General features: G+C 38.2%; 1 protein-coding gene across 2 annotated transcripts in view; it reads left to right on the forward strand.

Annotated features, from left to right (window-relative positions):
* Positions 1-8,897, forward strand: part of wdr62 (WD repeat domain 62) — a 34,605-nt gene extending 25,708 nt beyond the window's left edge. The window contains exons 24-31 of one of the 2 annotated variants that reach the window (XM_056262550.1): positions 431-552; positions 672-797; positions 1,312-1,426; positions 1,601-1,703; positions 3,442-3,499; positions 5,467-6,174; positions 6,564-6,658; positions 8,555-8,897. In XM_056262550.1, coding sequence (XP_056118525.1) covers positions 431-552; positions 672-797; positions 1,312-1,426; positions 1,601-1,703; positions 3,442-3,499; positions 5,467-6,174; positions 6,564-6,658; positions 8,555-8,800 — 1,573 coding nt within the window. In that variant the 3' untranslated portion in view covers positions 8,801-8,897. The remainder of the gene's footprint in view (positions 1-430; positions 553-671; positions 798-1,311; positions 1,427-1,600; positions 1,704-3,441; positions 3,500-5,466; positions 6,175-6,563; positions 6,659-8,554) is intronic. The other variant, XM_056262551.1, reaches the window with a different exon arrangement.
* The last annotated feature ends 3,459 nt before the right edge of the window (positions 8,898-12,356 follow it).

Below are 12,356 nucleotides of genomic sequence, written 5' to 3' on the forward strand. Positions count from 1 at the left end.
TGTATATATAAATTAACTAAATAAATAACTTTTTTTTTTACAACAAAAATGAACCATCACTGAACTTACTTGAGCTGGACTATGACACTTTTTTCTTCTAGAAACAAACCTTGTTGCATTATTTCCCTGTTATCACTGTAAAGCCGCTTTGAAACAATCTGTATTGTAAAAAGCGTTCTATAAATAAAGGTGACTTCTACTTTTTGCACAATTTATGAAAAGTGGGTGAGCTGGATTCAAGCTCTAAATGGGACCAAGCTACTGAACCAAGTGTGACAGTGTCTTACAACCCTGGTCCTCCCATTTACATGCTGTGAAACTGGATTTTTCTTTTACCCATAGTAAACTAGACTCTGCCATATGAAAGTCCCTGGTAGTCAGCATTTTTAACGTATTATCAATGTTTTGTTGTTTTGTTTCTTCCCTTTAGAGAGTTCGATGTTAAAGCTCTGTGTGAAGGGTCAGGTGGTGACCCTGAGGACGAGGAGCTCAGCCCAGATAGCGCTTGCTCTGCTGAGAGTCCAGCCTCCCACAGTGACCAGCCCCATGACCGTACGTGACATTACACGCTGTGTGCTGGAGAGTGTGTGGCCTAACACACTAGTAGTGGCCTTGAAGAGTTGAAGATCCTCCTGTTATTGTGACTTTATCTGTTGTGTTGGTTTCTTTAGAGGACACGGACTCCCTCAGTCAGGTGAGCTCCACGGGAAGCTCAGGAGTGGAAGAGGAAGAGGATGAAGAAGAATCTGGAACGCTGCTTCGCCAACATTTCGACACTCTGGGTGTGGCTGCTAATGGTACAACTTCAGCTCTTGTGCTGGTCTGAAGTGCCCTACTGTGTTAAAGCAACTGGCTTCAAAAATGTCATGTTTGCTAGGCATGATTCTTATCTTTTCACATATTAAGCATATCTCAAAGGGCTTCATTAGTTTTCCACTAAAGGCTGGAATACACTACTACACTACACACATTTTACGATTTTTTTGCTAATTTACAGTCAATGCTAGTTGCCAAAAATCAGAGCCAGTGTGCAGAGTTGACAGTTGCGTAGTGTATGATTGGGTACATGTTTAGTGTATAGACCAATTCACACTGTACGGAAAGATGGCAACAGACACTTTGGGTTTTGTTGGATCAGTTTACCCCACATGTTGAATCTGTGTTTGTCGCTTGTGACGTACTGTAATCCGGTGACTGTCTGCGTTGCAGTGGGAAACTGTGTGATGCTTTAGTCATGTAGTGTATTCCAGTCTTAAGATGATGTTGAAATCATCACTGCTGATCTAATCCGCTGTGGAAACTGTCTTGTAGAAAAGTTCAACACAGACTTGAGCTGTCTGCAGCCCAGCGGCACAGAGGGTAACTTCCTCAATCCTCGTCTCAGCATCTCCACACGCTTCCTCTCCCGCTTCCAGAGCCGCTTCCGGTGAGTCCACACAGCGTGCCGTCAAGCTGTGTAATGGAGAAACATGAGTTTGCACTTCTGGTTATCCCTTCCCTTTTTAGATCGTAATGAAATGAGGGAAGTAACTGTGTGTGCTGTAGTGGCGAGTCATAGTTTAAATGGCATTTATAATGTAGTTTGTGTCTGGTGTTTCAGCGCTGTAGGGTCTAGTAGCAGTGCTGTGTGTCGGCTCGCAGCGTGTCTGCCCAGTATACCTGACGAGTCCAGTGCCGGCTGCCAAACCCTCGACGCAACAATGGTATGATACTCACTCTCATGAATAATGTCATGTACTCTTCAGTCTGAATGGTGTGTGTGTGTGTTTATACAATATGAGCCCGCTGGTTCTTCATACCGGTCTAGACTCAGACTGAACGCTAATATGCCACGTCATTGTGACATTTCTTCAGCTTTAGTTTTTAAAGCCAGAAGAATATGGCGCAAGCAATCCTAAATTTAACCACTTCTTCTTTATTGTTAAAAATAATCTGTGATGCCATTTATTTTTCCATGTGTAACCTCTATGTACATTAGCATCTCAAAAATGTGATTTTAGGTTTTCATAACTCTTTAAAGGGTTAGTTCACCCAAAAATGAAAGTTCTGTCATTTACTCGCCCTCATGTCTTTCAAACCCATAAGACTTGCATTCATCTTTGCAACGCAAGTGAAGATATTTGAAACCTGAATGATTTTGGTCCCTCCATTCCACCAAGATCATAACACTGCTTAATGTAGATTACTTTTTATGATGTAGTTTAATCCAAGTCTTCTGAAACATTGATCAATGCACATACTGTACATAGAGCGCATCATCAAATATGGTAAACAGTAGCTCAAATGTGATCTATGTACAGGATGTGTGTTGATCAAATGTGAATAAAAAGAATATAAATCACCTAAAAATGTTAAATTAAAGGGTTAGTTTAAAAATGAAAATTCTGTCAATTTCTCACCCTCATGTCCATCCAAACCCGTAATGAACTCCGAGATTTTTCTGTCCCTCCATAGACTATAACAACTTTAAGGCCCAGAAAGGTAGTAAAATTAAGGTTGAACCACTGCGGTCACGTGGACTATTTTAACGAAGTGACGAGAATACTTTTTGTGCGAAAAAAAACAAGAATATCGACTTTATTCAACAATTTCTTCTCTTCCGTGTCAGTCTCTGGCGCTGTTCACATGGTCAACACAGTGAAGCGCTTCTGGGTCGTATTCAGAACGCCGGCTCATTATTGGCCAGCTTCAGTATCACACGCATGTTGTGGTGCTCAGTGAACAGCGTCAGAGACTGACATGGAAGAGAAGAAATTGTTGAATAAATTCATTATTTTTGTGTTCTCATTGCTTCATAAAATTAAGGTTGAACTACTGTAGTCATACTGACTATTTTAACAATGTCTTTATTACCTTTCGTGGCCTTGAAATTGGTTATTACGTTGCAGTCTATGGGGGGTCAGAAACGAAATGAGGGTGAGTAATTAATGACAGAATTTACATTTTTGGGTGAACTACCTTTATATGATGAACAGATTTAAAGGGTTAATTACAATTTTAGTAAAGATGACCTCAAAGCTGATGGAGCATAGACAAACTAAAAGCCACACTACTTCTAATTCCTAAGTGAAACTATACAGTAGCTAGAAACGTTGGAGATGATAGGAGTTAGGAGATGATAATATTGGTTACGTCAATAGAAACAGTTTTTTCTATTGAATGGAGTACTTTTCAATCGAACCGTTTGCATTACTGTCTTTGTCTTTTGGACTTTTTGTTAATTTAATAACAAATGATCATTTCGACGGAAGTGAATCAATCAAAACTAACTTTGGCTGGAAAATAACATTATTCAAGAACCGCTATAAAACCAAACCAATCTCTGTTGCCTTAAATTATATTTATCTCTGTGAGGCTGCTTTGAAACAATCTACATTGTTAAAAGCGCTATATAAATGAAGATGACTTGACTTAATGTTTTCTTTTTCTCCTGCTTTTAAGGACAAGTCAAAGCTTCTTTCAAACAACAGTGGAAGCATTGAGGAGAACGAGAAGAGTGGTATGTCCCGCTACCTGTTAATACAATGCATTTTACTTCTGACTGTGAGTGAAAGTGTCCAATAACAGGGAGGTTCAAGACCCTTATGTTCGCAAAAAAGCTAGAGAGCGTAGCATTATACTGTTAGCCAACACCCAACGCTGTCCCAAGATGCATTTAGATGAATGATGCTTTTCCTATTAATGATAGTAAACCTGCAACAAAAATGACAGCAGTGAGAAAAAAGCAGTTAAGAAAGCACTTTATGCAATAGATTGCTTTAAAGCAAGATGATTTATAGCATTAAACATGAAAAAAAAATTGTCTGTTACAATTTGAACTTCAGTGTCTACTATAAAGCAGCTCTCCAGGGTGTTCGTGTTTTTACTTGTGGAGTTCTGACCTCAAGGACTGAACAGAAGAAATTAAATGGAGAAGATTCCCATGTTAAAGGAGGCGGAGCCTCAGATCTACACCTAAGTATTACGTAATCTCCATGTACCAATGGTAGTTCAAAGGTGTTTACCAGCCAGAGCAAACATTTTCCGAAAATTCACTTTGGTTTCAAACTCCAGTTCATTCTTCTATTTTGGTTGAAGTATATCGGGGCCTTAAAGGGGTCATGAACTGGCTTTAAAAAAAAAAAATTTATATTGTTGTCTGAGGTCAACTTATGACGTCCGCTTGGTTTTTACATTCAAAAACATCAAAATGAATAAGTAATAGGCTATATTCTACCCTAGTTTTGAGCCTAGCTCAAAAACGCTCTGTTTTTATGGGCGTCTCGCATTGAAGACTTGGAAGTAAACGCCCACTGCTGTGAGTGGATAACAGTTTTGCATATTATAATGAGGTAGGCCTATGTCATTTAGCTATGCGTGTAATGCGCGAATCGGTGGGCGGGGCTAAACCGGCCGTGTTGAAGTAGGCTTTATCCTCTTTGTCGTCATAGTTCCCCACTTTGAAAAATGAGTCGTTTGCTGAGCCTGGTGTCAAAAGCTTTTATTGGACTAACAAGGACGTTTTCAGTTCTGAAACTTACAGGATATTCTTATAATATGATGACCTCTTAGATGTCAAAAGCTCAAGGAAAATTTGATTTCTCAGTTCATCACCCCTTTAAGAATAGAATTTGACTGGTCGTGTGATCTCAACGTGTCTGGTCCGATGAGGCAGTCCTCTCCATGTAAAGTAACTTCAGTCTTCAGCAAGAAAGTACATGGATTTTATTGGTTTAAGCTCTTTAACAACATTTAAAAAAAAAAAAACATTTTTTTCCTCTCAGAAATGCTGTTGAATTAGAAGATATTGGATGTTCCGGCACTGTTTTAGTCATTTTAAATTTTAAAAATCTTGTCCTTCAGTTACCAAGAAACGCTCCTCGATGTCTTCCCGGAAATCTTGCCAAAACTTATCTTTGTTACGCTGGAAAAATGCTCTGGGAGGTCTGTAAGAGTGTCTTGGGTGTTTGTTTTTTTATGTCTGGGGTTTTAAAGTCAGTAATCAGAATAATTTCACATGGGTGTCTTTGGCTGCGTCCCAAATCGCATACTTCCCTACTATATAGTAGATGAAAACCGGTACGAATTCACAGTATTCATTAAACGGTAGGTGGATAGTTCTACACTTTACTATCCCATGAGGCCACGGGAGAAGATTTTTGAATGGCAATAAAGCTGCGCCACTGACACTAGTAGGTCACATGACAATGACCACATGGCAGACGTAGTATGCCAAGGTTAAATTCATACTACACACATTCATGCTCTGTGCAGAAGAACATGCCTTTCTCAATGGTCGTGAAGTACCTACTCGTGGAGTGTGATTTCGGACGCAGCCTTGGTGTTTTCATGCTCAGTTTATCTCTTTTAGTTTGTGGTTCTTGGTTTTCTTTGTGCAACTGGGGTTTGAACTACCAGCTTTAAAAGCTACATTAGAAGTTTTATTAAAAGAACACCAATCCAAATACGTCTTTTTGTTCTTTTCAGAAATCTCAAACAAGACCATTCATTCCAAAGCTGCCAATAATACCGTCAACGCCACAACAATTCTTGCCACCAAATCTGCCAGCAACACCAAAGATGCAGACGCCTCGGTTACACGTTCCCGCCAAAGCTACATGGGACCCACTGCAAGCTCCCGCGCTAAGATCGCGCAGAGCACCTCTGTGGAGGCTCTGAACGTGTGTGTGTCGGAGGAAACGCAGCTAAACACCCCGTCCTCGTCACTGGACCCAACCGTAGAGCAAAGCAAAGAGAACATTATTCCTCTTCCCTCGGGACCGCCTCATCCGACTCCGGCCTTGGGAAACCACAGTGCCCGGGCAGCGCTTCGATTGGACCTCGTTGGCCCCGGCCGGGCCAGTTCGTCTCCGGTGTCGCTGAAGACCCGTCTGGGGAAAGTTGAAGGTCCCGGGTCTCCGTGTCGACAGGCTTTGGTGACGCCCACTGAGATGCGGTCACTGGGGAAAGAGTGTCGGAAGCAGATCATTCATATTGAGCAGAGTTTGCCCACAAAGACTTCAGGCAGGTTCTCGACAGGGTATGACATGTTTTCCGGGAAGCCCAGTGTGTCGACGGTGGTTGAAGACCTGCAGTTTACAGGGTCATGTGAGAACACACAGACCTCGGGTCAGATCGCAGTAACTCTAGACGGAGAGGATTCGACAGGAAACGACTGCCTTGGGGAGAACACAGGTAATGTGTAACTCCGTCTCTGAGTTTGGGTTGCTTATAACGCGCGTTTGAGAGCTCAACATCCGTGATAATCTATTATCAAAGAGAAGCTTTAAGGTCTCCCTGTGGCTTTCCGTCAAAATAAGTCTTAATTCTGAAAGAGATGCTCCATAGATGCTGAAGTATTCCTTAATACATACGAATAGATGCTTCCATCTAGATCCAAATTCGTGTTTACGTTGCTCAAAAATGAGATTAATATGGGTTTATGCCTGCTGTCTGATTATTGGCTTAATCAGGTTTTTGCCATTAGGTTAATCTGTTTATATGCCTGAATTCGAACTAACATAGGGTTGTTTTTTCGTATGTACCCGCAGTTATTAATGGGATTGGTTTGTTTTTGTCGTCAGGTCTTTCTGCAGGGTCGCTGAGTGTCCAGATGTGTAAGAAGATGGTGAATGAACTCTGGCACACCATCCATAAAGCAACTGGCTTTTACAGCGAGGTGATTTCTCTTGTTCTCGTTTGAACTGAAAGCAACTTGGACCGGCATATCTTAAAATATGTCAGTGCCGTTGTTTTGTCAAGATGCACACATCCGTAATGTTTTTTCTAAGGCTCTTAGAAAGCACTTGTGAAAGCTACTTAAATGTCCTAATTGAACTAAGGCCTAATCTTGGCTTAATCTAAACCCTGTCTGTGAAACCAGGCGTAGTGTTTGTTTGTTTTTTTCTTCCTGAGAAATAATGATCCTGAAAAAAATTCAGTTTAAAGAATAAAATCTTCAGCAGCACAACTGTTTTCAGCATGATGGTAATACGAAATGGCTTGAAAATAAAAAATACGGATTTTTTTTTCTTCCTGAAGGATCATGTGACACTGAAGGCTGGAGTAATGATGCTGAAAATTCAGCTTTCACAGAAATATTTTAAAATATTAAATATAAAAAAGATTTCACAAAAGTAGTTTAATTCATTTTTACTGTTTGATTAAATGCAGCCTTGGTGAGCAGAAGAAACCCTTTTCAAAAAATCTTAAATGAAAACAATTTTAACAACTATGTTTTTAAATTGTTGGATCAATTTATACATGCAAACTGGCATTAAGAAAATGAATTTCTGTAATTCTATTGTTGTACAGAGTTGCCTTAACATTCATGTCCCAGTTTTCTTTAAAAGTCTCTCTCTCTATATATATATATATATATATATATATATATATATAAGACTGTCAGTTAAAGCGTTATTAACGGCGTAAATTTTTTTATTGTGCGATTAACGGACAATATCAGGACCTCGACAGTATTTCTTTCACCGTTTTATTGATGGACAGTGTTACATTGTGTGAGAGATTATTTGCTCCAAGTGAGAATGTTAGTGTGAAATTGAACACGTATATGCCAATGTTGTTTTCAATAAAAAACATTTGCACAAAGCAAGCCGATCCACTTTTCCATGTTGATAAGAGCATTAAAATGAGAAAAAATAATGGGACAAAAAGAAATCAAGAGACATTTAGAATAGATAAAAATGTGCGATTAATTGCGAGTTACCTATGACATTAATGTGATTAATCGCGATTTAAATATTTTAATTGTTTGACAGCACTAATATATATATATTTAAATAAATATAAATAAGATGTGTATGTATATAACACGACTGTTATTAACCTGCCAGAAATAAAGCAACATATTGGATTTTTCTGTAGAAATGATATAACAGGGGTGTTCAATTACACTTCCAAAAGGTCCGGTCACTATATTTCCTTCCTAGCGGAGGTTCGGAAAATATTTCTTTGGAATGGTTATACATTTCCATCTGGGCAGCAGTGCTAAAATAACACAAATCCCAAACAGTCAAAATAGAAGCAAAGAATAAAGTATCGTGTGCCCTCAGAGCCAAAGCAGTGAGTCAGAACTAAAGAAACAACAATATTCATCAGTTGAGCCCAGTTAAATAAGAATATTAAAAGGTAAGATTGGGTTTTATCAGGTTATTGTTATTTTTACATTTAGATACCCATGTAGGACAGAAGGCCATGTGACAAAAGATACTGCAAGAGGAAAACCCTGAACCCCCTTAAAGTCACTAGCCATTGTTATTTCTTTGTTGTTTAGAATCCAGTATTCCCGTTATTCTTTTGTCTTTTACGAGTTTAATAAAGAACTCCGTCTGTCTAAACACACCACGTCATGATCAAGTCAATGATTGACTTGTATGTACGTCTAAATGCAAAAGAAAATGCATATTTTCAGTTCGCAATTTGAATGGTAATGGAAACGTGGCTGTTGTGTGGATGGAACCAAGCCAGGGTCCGCTATCTGAGGACTCCCCTTTTCTATAGCGTTCTTCACACTTACATCCATCTAACGGTCAAACTGTTTGTGTTCCCTCTGTAGTTGTGCTCCATCCCGGAGCTGTCGGAGCAGCAGGAACAGATGAAGAGTATTTTGCAGGAGGTGTTTGTGGGCGTACAGTGCGAGTTACTCTCCCTGTGCCCACAGGAGACCCGCGCCCGTCCCGTCCCGGAAGACTCCCCCGGCCGCCAGCTGCGGGACGCCCGGGCCGTGGCCCTCCTGGAGAAATACTCCGAGATGCTCTTACTGCGAATGACTGAAAAAGGAGCTCCGCCCGCACTGGAGTAACGGCTTGTTTTATTGGCCGAAATGAACTTCTAACGCCATACCCCCATAAGCACCTTTAAACTTTTGAATGTCTTGCGTTGCTTTTATGCTTTTAAATAAGCATATTTGATGCTTTTTGTAAAACTGGCTTTTTTTTTACACTACATTTCAATCAGTGTATTTGCTCACATACACTTTAATTATTTTTATCCTTTAAAGATTTATCAAGGCAAACCCTTCAGGACCTTTTCCTTCAATTGTTTGTTTTCCATATTTCATGTAGAATTTTGAAACAGTGTTACTTTTAGGATACAAACAGTTGAATTATGTACTTTTGTAGTTTTGTGTTGAAGTTCTCGATGTTTGATGCTTTTTGTAGTTTCACAGCATTTCACGCAGACTAGCGACGAGTTGTTCCGTTGTCGTGTTTTGAATATAGATATGATTCCTGAAGCGCCAGGCTGAGACTCACGGTTTGCTTGGTTTTGCCACTGGTGTGCTGATTATGCTTTGTCATGTTGATGTGCAATCCTTTTTCTTTTTTTTTTACTGAAAATGTATAGTTAACTTTTTAGGAAAGCTTTGTAAATATGTTTTAATCAGCCATTTACTCTATTTTAATATTAAACATTTTATTATTAAATATTATTGTTTTTTGTGGTTCCTTATGATTTTGAAATTATTAATTTTTTTTTTTTTTTTTTTACAAATTATCTATTCAGTCCATTGAAAAGGAAGAGGAATCATTTTGCATTTTGGAAAAGTGTTACGACCCCATGATTTTTTATTTTTTTATTTTACGTTTTTAAAGCTTGGATAAGAGATAAACATTCTGTACCAGGTGTTTTCTATCTTTTAAATGACACAGACCCCCAAATATGATCTACCTCGGGCCAGGGCATCTATATATTTACATGTATAAAGACCCAATTCATACTGAAAAATTAATAGTATAAATCTGTCTAAAACATTATTTGTTAAAAAAAATTGTTTCTATTAAATTAGTTCTTTTTTCCTGCTTACTGTAGTTGTATTTTTATTTTAGTCTGTTTTATATTTAGTTTAGTCATTTTTATTTCTAAATCAGTTTTAGTAAATCAGTACATCAAATAAAACTTTATTTAAAAGCAACATTTCTAATTTTCAGTTGTTTTTCATCTAATTTTTATATTTAGTTTAATTTTTGTAATTAATGCCAACATTTTTAATAAACATTTTGTTTAGCAGTAACTTTCCTTTTAAGAGTGTAGTATTTTAATATGTATTCTGTAAATTACCTTTGGTTTTGGAAAACACTGATGTAGTTCAAATGTATGAATTTACACATAATTGTGTGTGTGAAAAATTAATACTACATTTATTGCAGATTTTTTTCTAAACTTTTTCACAGACCCCACAGCACTCCCTTGCGGTTCCCGACACCGGCAGTTTTGCTAACTTAGAAATTTTGTTGCAAGATTGAACAACTTTTTTTGGTTCAAAAAGCACCTAACAACAAATTTAGCAATATTTACTATTTATTTGGCCACTTTTAGCAACTTTTGAAAAGTGACGTCAGATGATAAAAAAGGCACTTGCAATTGTTCAATAACAATTGTTCATTTATGATGCACCTTTTTATTAGCTTGTACCTATAATTGTTGATTACACTGTAAGAAAAAAATATGTAGAAAAACAGCTGTGATTTTCTGCCAGGACATCATTTCCTGTAACCCTAAAACACAAAACACAATGCTTAAATTAAAATATGGATAAAACACCTGTAAAAAATCAATGTGGAAAAATCCTTCATATTAACACAGTATTGTGGCCTGTTTTTAAGGACTTTTCTTCGTGCAGCAGAGCAAACTATAACCAGTGTTTGGGAAAGTTACTTTTAACAGGTATGCGTTACAATATTGCGTTACTCCTTAAAAAGGTAACTAATTGGATTACTTAGTTACTTTTTATGGAAAGTAATGCGTTCTGTTACTTTTGCGTTAATCTTTCTCACCTGGGCTGGACTTGCTTGATTGTTTTTTGATACCAATAAAAATTATTTTTTTTTGTCAAATGTAAAGGCCCTTTCACACCAAAAGTTAAATGAATAAGCCTCAAGTTGAAGTGCACATTCAAGTCTGTATGGCTAATAAAGTGAGATTAAATACATGAAGTATGTGTGTTATTTTATTATTGTAGGTTTTTGTAATATTCTGATTTTGCATTTCACTGATTTTATTCATTTTGAGGAATACTGGATGTGTTTTTGTGCAGTGAGATGAGTAAATGCATGTTCATTGTTCACATAGTCTAGAACTACAATAAGCATCATGTTCACACACAACGGCTCTGCACTGACTCACGATTCAGGAGAACTGTCAGGCCAGAAATGGGAAAACAAAGTACAGTAACTTGCGTTACTTATAAAAAGTAATTCTGATGTTTTGTTGTAAATTTAAAAGTAATCCGTTACTTACTAGTTACTTCTAGCCATCTGATTACGCAACTCGCATTACTTGTAATGCGTTACCCTTAACACTGACTATAACTACTATAGCTTAAAACTAGAATTGTTCAGCATGTGTAGTTTAACTTGTTAATAAGAAAATACATAAGATGTAATTGTTCAAAAATGTGTAAATGTTCAGTAATTCAATCTTGTATTAAAAAATTGCTGTATTTATCTGATCATAAAAAAATGCATAATGTTTATAATATTACTTTTACAAATAATATACACTCATCAAAAGGATTATTAGGAACACCATACTAATACTGTGTTTGACCCCCTTTCGCCTTCAGAACTGCCTTAATTCTATGTGGCATTGATTCAACAAGGTGCTGAAAGCATTCTTTAGAAATGTCGGCCCATATTGATAGGATACCATCTGGCAGTTGATGGAGATTTGTGGGATGCACATCCAGGGCACGAAGCTCCCGTTCCACCACATCCCAAGGATGCTCTATTGGGTTGAGATCTGGTGACTGTGGGGACCATTTTAGTACAGTGAACTCATTGTCATGTTCAAGAAACCAATTTGAAATGATTCGAGCTTTGTCACATGGTGCATTATCCTGCTGGAAGTATCCATCAGAGGATTGGTACATGGTGGCCATAAAGGGTTGGACATGGTCAGAAACAATGCTCAGGTAGGCCGTGGCATTTAAACGATGCCCAATTGGCACTAAGGGGCCTAAAGTGTGCCAAGAAAACATCCCCCACACCATTACACCACCACCACCAGCCTGCACAGTGGTAACAAGGCATGATGGATCCATGTTCTCATTCTGTTTACGCCAAATTCTGACTCTACCGTCTGAATGTCTCAACAGAAATCGAGACTCATCAGACCAGGCAACATTTTTCCAGTCTTCAACTGTCCAATTTTGGTGAGCTCTTGCAAATTGTAGCCTCTTTTTCCTATTTGTAGTGGAGATGAGTGGTACCCGGTGGGGTCTTCTGCTGTTGTAGCCCATCCGCCTCAAGGTTGTGCGTGTTGTGGCTCCACAAATGTTTTGCTGCATACCTCGGATGTAACGAGTGGTTATTTCAGTCAAAGTTGCTCTTCTATCAGCTTGAATCAGTCGGCCCATTCTC

The sequence above is a fragment of the Rhinichthys klamathensis genome, unplaced genomic scaffold (assembly GCF_029890125.1).
Source record: "Rhinichthys klamathensis goyatoka isolate OS25496 unplaced genomic scaffold, OSU_Roscu_1.1 h1tg000194l_1, whole genome shotgun sequence".
In the NCBI taxonomy this organism is placed as follows: Eukaryota; Metazoa; Chordata; class Actinopteri; order Cypriniformes; family Leuciscidae; genus Rhinichthys; species Rhinichthys klamathensis.